This window comes from Caenorhabditis remanei, chromosome V (genome assembly GCF_010183535.1).
Source record: "Caenorhabditis remanei strain PX506 chromosome V, whole genome shotgun sequence".
In the NCBI taxonomy this organism is placed as follows: domain Eukaryota; kingdom Metazoa; phylum Nematoda; class Chromadorea; order Rhabditida; family Rhabditidae; genus Caenorhabditis; species Caenorhabditis remanei.
Window position 1 is genome coordinate 16,660,830 of NC_071332.1, and position 15,823 is coordinate 16,676,652.

The window sequence follows — 15,823 nt, forward strand, 5'->3', positions numbered from 1 at the left end:
CGGAATTTTTGCGTTTTCTATTGGTCTACCTCTTGTAAGCATGTGTATGAAATGAACAATTTTTCATGAATATTCGAGTTTTTATACAGACAGAAAACAGGACAATTGCTTAGGCACACAATCCGGAAGCGGTCTCACACGTGAATCCAGATGAGCAGAAGGAGCAAGTGTCTCCTGGTTGATAGATGTCACCGTCAATCATGTTTCCACTGAACAGTTTCAAAATTACATTTGAATTTGTAGAGAATAACTCACGCAGATTTGTATTGACAGACCACTGCAACCTTGTACATGTTAGAGCTCGATGCATCTCTTCCACAGTTTTTAACTCCACAACCGATCAGATTAGTTTCAGCCCAAGCCATCTGTGTAGCATGTCCGATTCCAGAGTTGAAGGTGTCCTCGTCCAAAGTAGTGGAATACCATCCATAGTCTTGGAATTCTTGCTCCCAGGATTGGGAAGCAGCGACTCCCTGAATACAACAGAATGGAATACCGGTCAATATTTTAAGGGACTTACGAATTTATCAAGACTAGTTGGAGCTGATGAGGACCATGACCAATAGAGATTCTCTCCAAGATCTGGGTATCCAGAGTGGTCATCTGGGCAGAGATTGGCATACTTTTGAGCAGAGGCAGCGACGGTGGTGTCCCATTTCTTTAGATTCTCATGATAAATATGTTCTTCAGGAAAGAGATTCTTACCATTTTGCGCATGTTAGCTGCTGGTGGCTCAATTGTTCCAGCGGCATCATAAGTTCCTTTCGCAATAGCAGATCTCAAGTCATTGTGAGCTTTGACGATTGCAGCTTGGGCAGTGGCACTGAATTGAGCATTGGCACATCCGATGATGGCGAGACAGCAGAGAGCAAACTTCATGATTTGAGTTTGAAGAGTGGTTGAGATGACTGCTCTTGCTGTTCTTTTATATGGTTTGCGTGTGAGTCTTATCAGTTGAAAAACAACGTAATTAAGCAGGTTTTGAGCACAAAAGTCTCAAACTTTGGTCTTGCTGATAAGATTGTCTAGCCCGTCGGCAACTATGTTTTGATGTCTTACGTGCTCGTGACAATTGACACTGACATTCAATGGAAAAACAAAAAACGTAATTTAGTCTCAGATCTTTCTTGTCATATTAATATCAAAGACTAACGGAGACTCGAACGAGTTTTTAAGTAGAGAGAGTCTTGTAATTAGAGAGTCTTGTAATTATACTTGAAAATCGTTATGAAAACTCAAAAAAACCTATTTTTAACACGCCAGGAACGTAATAACTTGCCAGGGGTCCAAACTTTGGCCTCGTTTTTCTTGAATACTAGGCCTCGAGGGCAAAAACAAAATATATATTTGGAATCACCATTTTCTCAGCTTTCCAATGATATACGTCACGTCCCATAACTCCAGACCTAGTCGAGGGCCTTCCCTAGTAAGTCTGTCGTGGGCTGTTTCAATTTTTGGGTTGCGCTGAACTCAAATTATGCATATCGATATGTTATGATTTTATTGATGCTATTAAAAATTGATGCCATTAAAAAATAATTCAAGTATAAACCGGGATGAGCTCAAGATGATCATCGCTGTCCAAATTCTAAAAAATCCGCCACCCCCACCCGGCGATAAGTCTAGATTTATTTCTTGTCCTGAAAAACGTCAAAATGAAAAATTGTCTACAGGAATTTTGGGCTCACCACAATCCCCTCCAGTGTAATTGAGGCTCCTTCGATATATTATTGCGTTATCTGTAGTGTTACCAAACAAGTTGCAAGTTTGATTAGTTGCGAGAAAAATGTCCGAATGGTTGTCTTGAATTATAGCTTGACGATTTTCAATACTCTTTGTAAAAATGTTAATAAGTCGGGAACCAATTTTTGGGTTAGTCAAGTTTTTGTTAGAAAGAATTCGGATTACGGGTTGAGTATCTGAAATTGGAAGCTTGATTTTAGGTTTTCAAAAGTTTTCAGAGTTAACTCACCATCTAAATAAGCTATGAATGAAAGCTTGGACAGAAAACTGAAATTCTCCAGCACGGTATTTTTGATAGTTAATGTTCCATACAGATATTTCAGACTAGTCAACTTTGAGGTGTACTCCTCATCCCCCGATTCAATTATCATATTTCCAGAGACTATTTCACAATAGTCATGCAACTTTTCCATCGACTCAAAAGCACACGGAGCATCATCTTTTGGCATTGGACACAATTTAGCATGGAGATTGATAAAGTTTACATAGAGTGATAGGAACTTGAATTCCTCGTGACTCAAACAAAAATCTGGATGGAGATTTTCAAAATTAGCGGTGGTCAATGCCAATGTCTGGATGTTCAAATTCTCTATTTCTTCCAAGACAGGAATGTCGAGTCTAGTCATCTGCGGGTTGTCTTGTAGATTGAAAACCACTTCCTTCTCGGCGTACACTTTGAAAAATTGGAGATTTGGCATAAATGATAGATTTTGAATATTTGAGTTTTGAATGTCGATGTATCCCCGAATGGTTTGGATGTTAGAAAGAGAGAATATATCAGATAGGTCACTGATATTATATAATTGTAGTCCTTTATAGATACTAGTGCAGTTTTGATATTGTTTCAGGGATAATACGTCTCCTTGGCAGCCTGAAAGGACAAACAGATTCACGGATGAACGAGAAATCTTGAAAACTTACCACAATCCTTTAAGTTTCCTTTTGTCTCTAAATTCATCAAATTATTGAAGAGATATCCGTCGCAAAACTTTTCTAAATCTAATTCAGAATTATTTGAAAATTTAAAATTGCAGTTATTGAAGCTCTCATCCGGAAATTCTACGAAACTATTGAGCACGCTGATATCAGTGAAATAAGGGTTGTTTTCTATTTTGAAGCCGTCTGAAAACCGAAAATCAAGTAAAATGATTATTTTTCTTTAAAATATTCTCACAGTATTTACACATAAAACTGAACATGTCGTATTCAGCGTCTGGTGTCAAAAACGAGAGGCTTGTCTGGTTGGAGCCCTCCACACTAATTCCGCCAACTAGTGATGTCATATTTTTGAAAGACTTTTTTAACTGAGCCATCGATAAATCTGTGTTGGAATTTATCACAATGATACCGTATACTGTAGCACATTTTGGGAAACTTTTTATAGTTTGGGAGGTGACTTCGGTATGATTGAAGACACATTTGGGGTCTAGAATAATGTTTTTGATTTACATTTTTTGCAAGTCACTAACCTGGCTGTAAAGAATCCACTAAAAGTTTCAAATCAACATCTCCAAAAGTACCCAAAAATAAACATAGAAAGGTAATCAAAATCCAGGAGAATTGCATTTTGAATAGAATGGCAAGAAAATTTTCGTCCGTAGAATCAGATTAAAAAGAAGGGGGAAGGTGGCGATTAGAAATGATTGTGGGTGTAGTAGAGACAAGTTTATTGGTCTTTTAGTGAGTTTGCTTCTGACTAGACTGGAAACAAATGATATTGGCAAAGGGAGGTGAGAAATGCACTCAAGTAGTACGGAAAAGGAGAAAAATTGAGAGGGGATTAACAGAAATTCAGAAACGTTCGAAAACCAGAATTTTCGAACCTGAAACATTTCGACACCAGATATTACGGAACGTCCTGGATCCACAAAAATCAAGAGAATCGGGCGTCTCACTAGGGAAGGTCATGGAGTCAGTGTGAAAATATGATTCGCGACCTATATCAGTGAAAAGCTGGAAAAACGCTGATTCCAAATATACATTCACTTTTTCTCCTCGAACTCAGATATTAAAAAAAAAACAAGGTTAAAGTTCAGCAAAAATATTTGATCATTACCTTGTGGCGCGCAAAAAGTGCAATTTTTGAAATTTTCAAATCTTTGTAACTTTTCGAAACATAAACAAATTTTCGCAACTTTGGACATTCGGACATTCGGACACACCAATAGACAGATAGTCAGAAAATTTGTGTTTTTGGTGCAGCCTAAGGCTCAAAAGTCTAATTTTTTTCAACGAAATGTTTTGAGCAGAAAACATTTCTGCGTTTTTTTTTTCAAATCCTTGAAACTTTCTGAAAATTCAACCAAATCTTATAGTATTTTTATGATTTTGAAGGACTTGACTTGGTTTTTCATATAAACTACCTTTTGGGGTACTAGAAGTCCTAGGCCAATACTAGGCCTCAAGAAAAAAACTGAATAAATATATTTGGAATCAGAGTTTTCTCAGCACAAGGTTTAAAAATCGGAAGCCAGCTACTAAAATCAGAAATTGGAAAGCGAAAAAAACGGAAAGAAAAAACAATAATCGATTATGCACATAAAGTCAAAATAAAGCATAACTCCTTTTCTCACAACGTTAAGCAACATCCCGTGACTTGATTCGATAGTGAGGGTAACTGATGACACATTTTTCCGTGCGGGTTTCTAAATTTTTTAATACATAGTATTATCTTACAAGAGAATGTCTTCCGTTGGGAACCGCAGATCTTGATGTTTTTTTTTCGGCAAAAGACAGTATTCCCAACAATTTTTATTCCCATGAAACATTACTCGAATCATAATATCAATTATAATCATCCAGGTTTACATCATTGTTAATGTGTTTACCCCATTCAACCACCGATTCAATCGCACACCACAACAATCCAACATGGCACATCGAAAACGGCTTTTTCCCTTCCGATCCTGGTTCCAGACCTCCGAGTTGAGTAATTATCCATCCAGTTGGGCTGGCAGGATTCTGGAAATTGTTTAGTATTTTAAAACTATTCCCCATCGGTTACATGCCTTGCTCAAAACCACTCTCGCTGGAATCTTGCCAGCAATCCGAGCTGTGGATTCTATTTCTCCGTTTTTGTTGAACTTCGCAGATGAGAAAGAAATATGTAGCCCTTGGAACTTTTCTATGAATTGGTCCACATTCTTTTGGTCGTCAGCAGTGGTATTGAATAGTTGAAGGATAACATCTTTCTTCTTCGAGCTCACTGCATTCACGAATGTCATTACATGATGAGCAACGATTTGAATCGCAGATTTCTCCGTTTCCCCCGAAGCCACCATTCCGAGGAAAAGAAAGAGAAGAATAGGAAGATGCATCACGAAAAATGTGAGGTGAGAGTGGAGAGGGACTCAGATATTTATAGTCTAGATTTTATTGGCCATTAAAATTTACATGTGGTGCTGCTGGAAACGCACACCGTGGAAGGGAAAAGAGGGGTACTGTAGGAAAAAAGACTGCAAGACGTATCAACGCATTTGAATATATGTATAAGAGAATTTGGCAGTTATAATTTTGGGATCAGATTTGGTCGGAGTCGGAGAATCGGATATCCGACTTCTCCGATTCCTCGACTTTTTTGGAGAATTTCTCCGTCGAAGAATTTATTCAACTTCTCCGATTCTCTGAAAAAAAGTCTGAGAATTTTGGAGAATTGGAGAATCGCCGACACTTCAAACTCTATGTTTGATGTATTTTTACTGGTAAAAGCTTTTAAAGACAAATGAACATGTTTTAAAAGGTGTATTCTGAAAATCTCAACAAAAAACCCGTTAAAAAAACATTTTTGGGGTTAAAAAAACATTTTTAAAAAAACATTTTTGGCGTTAAAAAACATTTTTTACATTTTTGCGAGACAGCACTATAGTCAGCAAATTTTCAGAAAAAATAGGAAAGAGCAAAAAAATTCAAGTATTGGACAGTTTAAAACCGGAACATCTCAAAGCTCGACGTTTCGAATTTGCGGTATTTCAAAACTTGAATGAACGGTTACAAACAAACTTCTTGAATTTTCTTTATTCTCGGTTTCGAAACGAACAGTTTTGAAACGTCCCAAAATCATAAACCGCTAAATTCGCTTATTCAAATGCGTTGATACGTCTTGCAGTCTTTTTTCCTACAGTACCCCTCTTTTCCCTTCCACGGTGTGCGTTTCCAGCAGCACCACATGTAAATTTTAATGGCCAATAAAATCTAGACTATAAATATCTGAGTCCCTCTCCACTCTCACCTCACATTTTTTGTGATGCATCTTCCTATTCTTCTCTTTCTTTTCCTCGGAATGGTGGCTTCGGGGGAAACGGAGAAATCTGCGATTCAAATCGTTGCTCATCATGTAATGACATTCGTGAATGCAGTGAGCTCGAAGAAGAAAGATGTTATCCTTCAACTATTCAATACCACTGCTGACGACCAAAAGAATGTGGACCAATTCATAGAAAAGTTCCAAGGGCTACATGTTTCTTTCTCATCTGCGAAGTTCAACAAAAACGGAGAAATAGAATCCACAGCTCGGATTGCTGGCAAGATTCCAGCGAGAGTGGTTTTGAGCAAGGCATGTAACCGATGGGGAATAGTTTTAAAATACTAAACAATTTCCAGAATCCTGCCAGCCCAACTGGATGGATAATTACTCAACTCGGAGGTCTGGAACCAGGATCGGAAGGGAAAAAGCCGTTTTCGATGTGCCATGTTGGATTGTTGTGGTGTGCGATTGAATCGGTGGTTGAATGGGGTAAACACATGAACAATGATGTGAACCTGGATGATTATAATTGATATTATGATTCGAGTAATGTTTCATGGGAATAAAAATTGTTGGGAATACTGTCTTTTACGAGTAGTTAATTATCAAACAAAACCTAATCATAAAATTACAAAAACATTCATGTTTTGTAAGTCACTATCACGCGACACCTGGAAATCACCCGCCGCTTAATTGAAGATTTGAACTGAATTCTTTGTGATGATGAAGAGTTGAATATTAGGTTTGGATCTACTCTTCTCATTACAACATGTTGCGGAACGATGAATCCGGGTATGCAACAAGTTCTAGACGTTTCAAAGAAATTGCATTCAAGTATGCTGGAATCCAGGAATCATCGGATGAAAGTTGAAACGCTAGTCACGAATCAAATTATGAAGATTTTGCTGTTTTCTGATTCTCTTCTGGAGCTCAAAATATTCGGCTCAATAGATCAACCACTAAGAACTCTGGAAATCAATGAGCTACCAGAATTAGATATATACTTTCTTCACTTTCTTCTGATGTTTGAGATGATTGATGAAGACATGATACTTTAAGTATACTTGTTGAAGGGGTATGCAACAAGTTCTAGAGGGTATGCAACAAGTTCTAGACGTTTCAAAAACCGGGTATGCAACAAGTTCTAGACGTTTCAAAGAAATTGCATTCAAGTATGCTGGAATCCAGGAATCATCGGATGAAAGTTGAAACGCTAGTCACGAATCAAATTATGAAGATTTTGCTGTTTTCTGATTCTCTTCTGGAGCTCAAAATATTCGGCTCAATAGATCAACCACTAAGAACTCTGGAAATCGATGAGCTACCAGAATTAGATATATACTTTCTTCAGTTGTTCGACGAATCCTTGAATCCTTGAGGCAATGGTGGATTGTCGTTGGGCTTTCTTCTGATGTTTGAGATGATTGATGAAGACATGATACTTTAAGTATACTTGTTGAAGAATTATTAAAGAATTGACTAGAAGTTTAAAGACTTGTATTGACTTTTTAGCCAGAGTTTTCAAGTTCTTTGCATACTGGATCAAAACTTGAATCAACATTTTTTTTTTGCTAGAAAGGGACTTAAGATTCTGAGTTAATGACAACCAGCTGATATCTTGCTGGTAAGATTTGCACCACTTTCTCAGAACCGGTATTTCTTTAAAACTAATATAATAGAATGAAAATTTTGGTTCCTGGATTTTTTTCTTGTTCCGGGATTTTTTTTGGTCCCGGGATTTTTTATTTTCGTTCCGGTATTTTTTATTTTCGTTCCGGCGTTCTAGAACAGTGCCAAAAATCTACCAAAAAAGTGTGTTTTTTTAATCATATCTCGGTAAATAGTTTCAAAAAATCTCAAAATTTGGGAAAACCACACTCTATTTAAATTCAATTTATGCTGAAAATTACAGCTTCCCCCCGATCAATTTTCAAAAAATTCATTTTTTGGCCTATGAGCACGAATGGAATTTCCTGAAAAGACCAAATTTTGTTTTAGAAATTTTTATACTTGATATATTTTGACTCACTGTGAGAGGACCACTAACACGGTCATCTGGAATTGTCGAAGTGAATTGTAGAATTCAGGTTTTTGTTATATTGTTTCATTCTCATTTTATCATAGTGATAAGTACAGTAAAGAATTATTGCTACTAAAGAGAGAAAAGAAACTGGAAAGAAGATGAATTTAGTCAGTATTTCCATTGACTGGGATAACTTGAGTTGAAAATCGTGAATCAAATAGAAAGCACAAAATGTTTACACAGACAGGAAACAAGACAATTAGGCACACAAACCGGAAGCGGTTTCACATTTGAATCCAGATGAGCAGAGGGAACAAGTGTCTCCTGGTTGGTAGATTTTCTTGTTAATCACGTTTCCACTGAAATTTCAAATACAGAAGCGAGCATAAATGAGGGCAGATTCATACTTTTATGTCTAACTCAGCTGAATCGCGTCCGTTTTGCGTAATGAGTTTTTTTTTGAAAAAAGTATTCAGCAATAAGAAAATAGGTTTTTTGAAAGAAAGAAAAACATTTTTAATTTTATCGATAATCGATTTTTATTGACCGTGTTTTGAAAATTCGCAAAAAAATTATATTTTTTTTCTTTTGGAGGTATTGAGTTTTTGATATCAAAGTGTTGCAGAACATTTAAACAAACAAAAAATATGTTCGATAGGCATTCTACTGTCTGCATCGTGCTAGATCTCCAGTTTTCGGAAAGTATGTTCGTTTTATACCCAGAAAATATCGAAAATTGAGAAAGAATAGGAATAAAATCATTTTTGAAAGAAAAAGTTTGAAAAATCATTTTTTCTAAAATATAAATTTTTCAGTGTCGGTTTATAGAAAACTCAAGACAAATTTTTTGGTACATTTTTAAAAAGCTATTTCTGATGAGTTATGATGATTTTCCCGATGTCACTACTTCTGATTTCTGGAGCTTTGGCGCAATGCAAAAGGACACGATTCAGCTGAGTTATACATAAAAGTATGAATCTGCCCTCACTTGTGCTCGCTTCTGTACATCTTATTTTCTTTCTATTTTTATATACTCACGCTGATTTGTATTGGCAGACCACTGCAACCTTGTACATGTCATCTTTCTCTCTTCCACAGTTCTTGACTCCACAACCGATCAGATTAGTTTCAGCCCAAGCCATCTGAGTTGCATGTCCGATTCCAGAGTTGAAAGTGTCCTTATCCAAAGTAGTGGAATACCATCCATACTCTTGGAATTCTTTCTCCCAGGATTGGGAAGCGGCGACTCCCTGAATTCATTACAGTGGGTAAGTGTTCAAAAATGTGTTATGCTTACGAATTCATCAAGATTGGTTGGAGCAAATGAAGTCAATGACCAAAATAGATTCTCTCCACGATTTGAAACATTAGAGTGATCATCTGGGCAAAGATTGGCATACTTTTGAGCAGAGGCAGCGATGACGGTGTCCCATTTCTAAAATTTATAATTATATTCTGGTTTCAAATAGCAAAAACTTCACCATCTTGCGCATGTTTGATGCTGGTGGCTCAATTGTTCCCTTCGCGTCATACATTCCTTTGGCAATCGCTGATCTCAAGTGATTGTGCACCTTGAGAATTGCAGATTTTCCAGTGGCACTGAATCGAGAATTGACTCCGATGATGGTGAGACAGAAGAAGAAAAACTTCATGATTCGAGTTTGAAGACTGGTTGAGATGACTGCTCTTGCTGCTCTTTTTGGAAGAGCTCGAATTAAAAGAAGATAGAATAGACGTTCTCTTCGTGGCTTTTATACTAACGGGGGGGGGGGGGGCGGACCTTCTAACAATACAAAAAGTAATATTGAGAATGATTCAGACGGTGAATCATAAAAATGCAACAAGTTGGAAAGGGCGCAAAAGGGAGAGAGTACAATCACTGTACAATCGAGTACACTCCCGGACTTCAGAAAGAAAAGGGAGATAAATACAATTAACAAAATATGAAATTTTTGACTATAATACCCGGTTGTTTTGCCTGTACTTGTGATATCCTTGAACTGGCCGTCTCACTGTGCAGAGTGAGGTTCTCGGCCACTATAAATTAGACTAAACTGGTGTCCTTATGTATGATGGGGTTGTCAAAGGATGCTCTATTTTAATAATAATTTATTCAAGAAAATAAACAATGGAATTGGGGAACGGATGTATTTTAGTAGTATTCTAGAAAAAACAGGGTCAAACTTCCGCAAAAATAATAGATTATTACCTTTTCGCATAATTGTTTTATTTTTTTATATTTGGTGCCTTTCTTTTCAAATTTTTCCTACTCTCTGAAAACACAACCAAATCTCATGGTATTATATACATGGTACATGGTATGGTATTATATAATCTTTAAGGTTTTTCTTGGTTTTTCATATAAACTAGGCTTTTAGGGTGCCATCCAAAAACACGATCATTAACATGACAGTGCGAAGAAAATGTTGTCAAAGAATATAGTTTATTATAAATATAATTTTAATCAGTTTACAATAGTTGATTACGCACATTAAAAAATAAAGTATTGCACATTTCCTCACAACTTCAAGCAACTTCCCCGTGACTTGATTCGATAGTGAGGGTAACTGATGGCACGTTTTTCTTTGCGTTTATCTGAAAATTTTTTTTTGATCCAATCATGTCTCTCTCCGCTCACCTTCTCTTTCTTCTCTCGTCTCAAACATTTTCTTACTGTATCCATGTAATCCGATGACATCAGCATGCAAATAAAGCAATGAGTCACACAATTCATTGTGGTCAAAGTGTTAGCGACAATTCGGAGTCGAATGAAATACTCTCTGAAAAAGGTTTTTAAATAAATTATTATTGGCACATAAAATATACTTACTGTATTAAGTAATAAGGCTTCAGAAGAGCATTATCAAATAATATTACAGTAGCATCTATATATTCTGACAGGAGAAAACTGAAGGTGACCATGAGCACGAATATTATTTGGCTGAAATTTCAGAATAATTTTTTGGAGAAATCTGAAAAGTTCTGAAAAATCTACTCACTCATTCTCGCCACTCTTCTTCCGGATCACTTTTCTTAGTTGGACAAATTGAATGACAAAGGAAATATTGTACAGAAGAAAGGGTACGCTTTTCATACAGTCACTAATCAACCTTTGATCTGCCAAGAAATCAAAATCTATGCTCAGCTCATAGCTTTTAAATTTCAGCTTGGGCTCTACTCCGCAGCTGAAAAAACAAAAACAAGGACATTTTCCGTGTTTCTATTAAAACTCACTCTCTTGCTGTTACAATTGTATAGTAATTAAAATACCAAACTTGCCAGGCGGTGCACAATCCGGCTATCCCAAAAACGATGAGATCTTTAATTGGAAATTTAATTTCAAGTGAAAACACTTGAAGTGCCGAAAGTAATAAAACCAATAATAACGACAAATTTTTCATGATGGATTGCGATGACATGATAACCAATCTCCAGATCTGATGAGAGTACGGTCGCGGTTTGTTGCATACACTTCCGACTATGTAGTCCAAATAATTCCAAATAAGTGTACCAGAGAATAAAATTAAGTCAGAGAGGCAAATGATAATGAACACTTGGAATATAAATTGTGTTCTTAAGGATTTTCGGGTGAGAATGAGGAAATGAAAAATATTCAGAAAAAATCCAAAAACTGAGAACCCAATATCCACAACACTCGCCTGCCTTACAAAATACTCCGCGTCTTCTCTATCGTACTCAAAAACTTCCAACTCATAATCCTCGTAAGCTTGTGTGGTCGTGAAGATTTTCGTCTTGAATCGAGACATGGTTTTCAGAGAAAGAGCTAAGAAGTGATCACTTATATAGAAAACTGGTGATCACACGGAAAAGTGACAAATAATTATCAAACTTCAAATTTCAAGTAAAATATGATAAATTTCATACAGGAAACATATAATTAAAGTGAAATCAATGACATTTTTTTAGGCTCGAGGTGATGTATTGGGCTGAAAATATGTTATGGCCTGAATCCGGGTGGCACTGCTCCAGCTATCAAAATAATAAATTCAGTGGAAAGCTCCCGAAGTTGTGCTCTCCCGATTTTTGAAACTTGAGAAGAAAAGTGGTTGAATAACCTTCAAAAAGTATAGCTAATTTGAATATAATTACATGCATGGATATTTAGAAAACATCATATTTATATTATTTATCACTCGAGTTTTGGTTTTTAGTGTTTAGGTTTCTCTTATTCAAGTTTTGCTTGAATTTTTGGAATTTTGAATACAAAATATTGCCATGGTACTTTGGCTGTGCTTCTGGTTTGTATCTGCTCATCTTATTACAACATGCTCCGGAAAACTAGATCCGGATATACAAAAAGTTTTAGACACCTACAAAGAATGTGAGTTCGTCCACACAATTTTGTTAAGATAACTTTTCTACAGTACCCGAATGCGTGTTCAACTTTACCCAAATCAATTCCAAAACCATCAAACACCTACCGAAGACCTGTTACAAAATCTATGGTGTACTCAAGTTCAATGAGAAAACTGACTTATCATTTGCCCAGTTGAAAGAGGCGTTTCAAAATTTCACAAGAATCGTTGGCGGGATTCATTTTAATAACACTAACCTGACTAGCCTATCGATTTTCACACCGTCACCAAAAAAAGGGTTTTTCGAGTTGTATTGTGGCGCATGTGAGTTTTGTGCAACACTTAACAAATTAAAGACGAAGACTTTTAAATTTTCAGACGGCTTTTACGTCGAGAACAATAAGTATCTGAGAGATGGAAACTTGATTGCCAACACCCGCATGTTTCCGTATCCTGGTTTAAATGAAGACGTTGACAGTTGCAATGTGACAGTACGGAATAATCCAAAGTTGAATATGGAGAATTTGTGTGATCAGGAGGAGTTGGCGCCGTGGACGGATACACAGACAGTTGGCAATAAAAAGGATTGTGGTGAGTTGAGAAGAAGTTAAGACGGTTCGAAATCTGTTTTTTTTTTATTTTGGTTAAATTCAAACGCGCCAAGTTACAAATATTTTAAGAATATTCTTTGGTTCTGGGCCCGTAACTCGCTTCAAACTCAATATTATGAGCTGAAAAATATACCAAAATGTAAATCTCGACGAGATCTATCTTTTTGAATATAATACGAGCCGGATAGCTGTTTGTTAATGTGCCGCGGGCAGGGAAAAAGTGCTAAAAACGCGAAAAAGGCCAAAAAGCCATTCTAGCTCAGCCCACTGCATTATATCGGAAAGATAGATCTTGCCGAGATCTACATTTTCATATATTTTTCAGCTCATAATATTGAGTTTTAAGCGAGTTACGCGGCTGTGGCGGCCCGGTTTGTAAGAATGTTTTTTTTCCGAATTCCCCTTTCCACCACTTTTTTCCTTGTGCATACCGCTCAACTTTGTTCAATATTCCGTACCCATCTTCTGACAAAGTCCAAACTTTTTCAGGCTGCGAAGGAAACAAACCTAGCAAGTCATCCCTCCAATCATACCAAAACTGTACTAGCACCTTTAACGGCTTAAAGCTTATTGGCCGAAATGTCGATCCACCTAACTTCCAGAATATTCAATTCATTCGAGGCAATGTCGACATTCAAAACTCGAATATTTACAACCTATCGTTTTTGCAAAACTGGGATCGCTGGAAAGTTCGAGCAAACAAAACTAGAGTCCTAAATATTCAGGATTGTCTACAAATGACACGGTTCATGATGCCAGTTTCGAAAATTGTAGAGTCACTCTCATTGCACTACAAAAAAAAAGATTTCAGAAAATCGAGAACATGATTGAAAATGGGACCCTACTTGCTAACATTGAATTCGTACATCCCAATTTTTGTGTGACTGTTGAGGAGATGATACATCTGTTTGAGTTAGATATAGTATTTGAGAATATTCACGCTAAATTCTGTGAAGAAATGGGAGATGTCGAAAAACTAGTTGTCTGTCTGTTCACGTCGATGAAAGATCTACCGGATAATTGTGATGGGATCCTGGGGAATTTGAAAATCGAGTCAGGAGATGAGGAGCATTTTCCAAAACTCAGAGATCTGCAGTACTTGTTTGGTTCTTTGGTTATTAATAATACTCAATTAAAAGACTTGAACGAGCTGAACAATCTTCAGTATATTGCTGCATTATTCGGTGAGTTTGGTCGGATTTCGGATTTGTCGGATGAGTTTGGTGAGTTTGGTCGAAAGATTGAATCAATTTATTAATTTCAAAAAACTTTTCAGATTCAACCCCGGTGGTTCAGATTATAGGGAATAAAGAATTAAAGCATGTCACTATTCCATCTTTGAGAGTAAGACCTAATTTACAAGAATCTTGTTTCACACAATTATACCCATTTTTACAGAGCGTGACTGCGAGAGACTTCAATGCAAAGATCGAAAACAATCACCCTGATTCTCGAAAATTTGAGCAAGATGGCACCTGTAAACTAGTCGGAAAATTTGGACTCGACGAACGGTGGTATGAAAATACTGTCTGGATTAACGATTATGAATGTGGTATTGATTGAAATATAGGGAGTTGTAAGCATGAAAGTATTATTTTCAGATGAATGGATTGAGTACGTTGATTCTGGGACAAGAGGAACTATTGTGATTTTTGTGACTTTGATGGTTTTGGGAAATGTTTAATGTAAATTGTTTTATATTTCTACTCTTTCCAAGACTATCGTCGATGATTTCTTTGATCCTTTGTGAATAAGTCTTCGCACATTTTGATTACAAGCGATAAATATCATTCCGTTGAAAAATGCTAAGACCTTATATGTATTTCCTAAAGTCAAGCCTCACTAGACAGTCTTAGTTAGACCAAAGCAATGCCGGAAAAAGACGCGTCAGTAAAGTCGAAAAAAACTTGCTGGCGCAAATTCGGACGACTTTTCGAAAATTTTTGTCCTTGTCGATCTTTGGCTCTGTTACATTTTACACAATGTTATTGTTAGAAAGACATTCCATAAACTGAAAGACGTTCAAAAAGTGTAAAAATTTCAATTTTGGCGGAGGAAATAAAAAGATTCGGCAGTTTTCACAGGGAAACTTTAATAGTATAGAACTCCTCCAAAAACTGCAATTTAAGCCAAAAAATGGCGTCTTAAATTTGAATTCGTGCCGAAAAAACGAAATGCGTCAGTAGAATGTAAGGAAAATTTAACACCCACCCACCCAAGAAGAATTTTACACCCTAAGGGTGACGTTACCAGGAAAACCTGTAACTTTCTGAAAAAAGGCATGCAAGGCCTTCCTGTAATTCATCATACTCCTGTTTATAATTCCCAGGTACGTGAGTACCCGGGAGGATTCAAACCCGAGTCTACTGAAGTAAACCTCAGCCCAGATAAGTATAGACTATTACAGCGCCATGCTCGATCAGTCTAACCGGAACCGACACAGATAAGAATGGTGGGGGAAGTCAATAGAAAATAAATTACCCAGTTTTTGGAAATATCGATTATATTTTTGACGATTTCTAGATCAAAAGAAATTATCCCGTTTTTTGGGAGTTTCGATTATAATTTTGATGATTTCTAACCCGGGAGGATTCAAACCCGCGTCTACTGAAGTAAACCTCAGCCCGGATAAGTATAGACTATTACAGCGCCATGCTCGATCAGTCTAACCGGAACCGACACAGATAAGAATGGTGGGGGAAGTCAATAGAAAATAAATTACCCTGTTTTTTGAAATATCGATTATAATTTTGATGATTTCTAGAACGAATGAAATTATCCCGTTTTTTGGGAGTTTCGATTATAATTTTGATGATTTCTAACCCGGGAGGATTCAAACCCGCGTCTACTGAAGTAAACCTCAGCCCGGATAAGTATAGACTATTAC

The 15,823-nt window shown here is 36.7% G+C and overlaps 5 protein-coding genes across 5 annotated transcripts; 1 reads left to right on the forward strand and 4 right to left on the reverse strand.

Moving 5' to 3' along the window:
* Positions 1 to 109: 109 nt before the first annotated feature.
* Positions 110 to 3,309, reverse strand: GCK72_020624 (uncharacterized protein; the record flags this gene model as incomplete). Its single annotated transcript, XM_053733688.1, has 9 exons — positions 110 to 209; positions 256 to 473; positions 521 to 658; positions 706 to 917; positions 1,689 to 1,919; positions 1,973 to 2,614; positions 2,665 to 2,865; positions 2,918 to 3,169; positions 3,213 to 3,309. 9 exons carry the CDS (start codon positions 3,307 to 3,309, stop codon positions 110 to 112), a joined length of 2,091 nt encoding a protein of 696 aa, XP_053582601.1.
* Positions 3,310 to 4,527: 1,218 nt separating this feature from the next.
* GCK72_020625 (uncharacterized protein) lies at positions 4,528 to 5,060 on the reverse strand (the record flags this gene model as incomplete). The annotated part of the gene is made up of 2 exons (XM_053733689.1): positions 4,528 to 4,704; positions 4,767 to 5,060. The coding sequence occupies 2 exons, from the start codon at positions 5,058 to 5,060 to the stop codon at positions 4,528 to 4,530; spliced, it is 471 nt and encodes a 156-aa protein (XP_053582602.1).
* Positions 5,061 to 6,022: 962 nt separating this feature from the next.
* GCK72_020626 (uncharacterized protein) lies at positions 6,023 to 6,519 on the forward strand (the record flags this gene model as incomplete). Its single annotated transcript, XM_053733690.1, has 2 exons — positions 6,023 to 6,280; positions 6,343 to 6,519. 2 exons carry the CDS (start codon positions 6,023 to 6,025, stop codon positions 6,517 to 6,519), a joined length of 435 nt encoding a protein of 144 aa, XP_053582603.1.
* Positions 6,520 to 8,268: 1,749 nt separating this feature from the next.
* On the reverse strand, positions 8,269 to 9,661 carry GCK72_020627 (uncharacterized protein; the record flags this gene model as incomplete). Its single annotated transcript, XM_053733691.1, has 4 exons — positions 8,269 to 8,368; positions 9,048 to 9,259; positions 9,307 to 9,444; positions 9,491 to 9,661. 4 exons carry the CDS (start codon positions 9,659 to 9,661, stop codon positions 8,269 to 8,271), a joined length of 621 nt encoding a protein of 206 aa, XP_053582604.1.
* An 874-nt stretch (positions 9,662 to 10,535) lies between these two features.
* Positions 10,536 to 11,776, reverse strand: GCK72_020628 (uncharacterized protein; the record flags this gene model as incomplete). The annotated part of the gene is made up of 4 exons (XM_053733692.1): positions 10,536 to 10,604; positions 10,648 to 10,789; positions 10,840 to 10,950; positions 11,706 to 11,776. 4 exons carry the CDS (start codon positions 11,774 to 11,776, stop codon positions 10,536 to 10,538), a joined length of 393 nt encoding a protein of 130 aa, XP_053582605.1.
* Between the last annotated feature and the right edge of the window lie 4,047 nt (positions 11,777 to 15,823).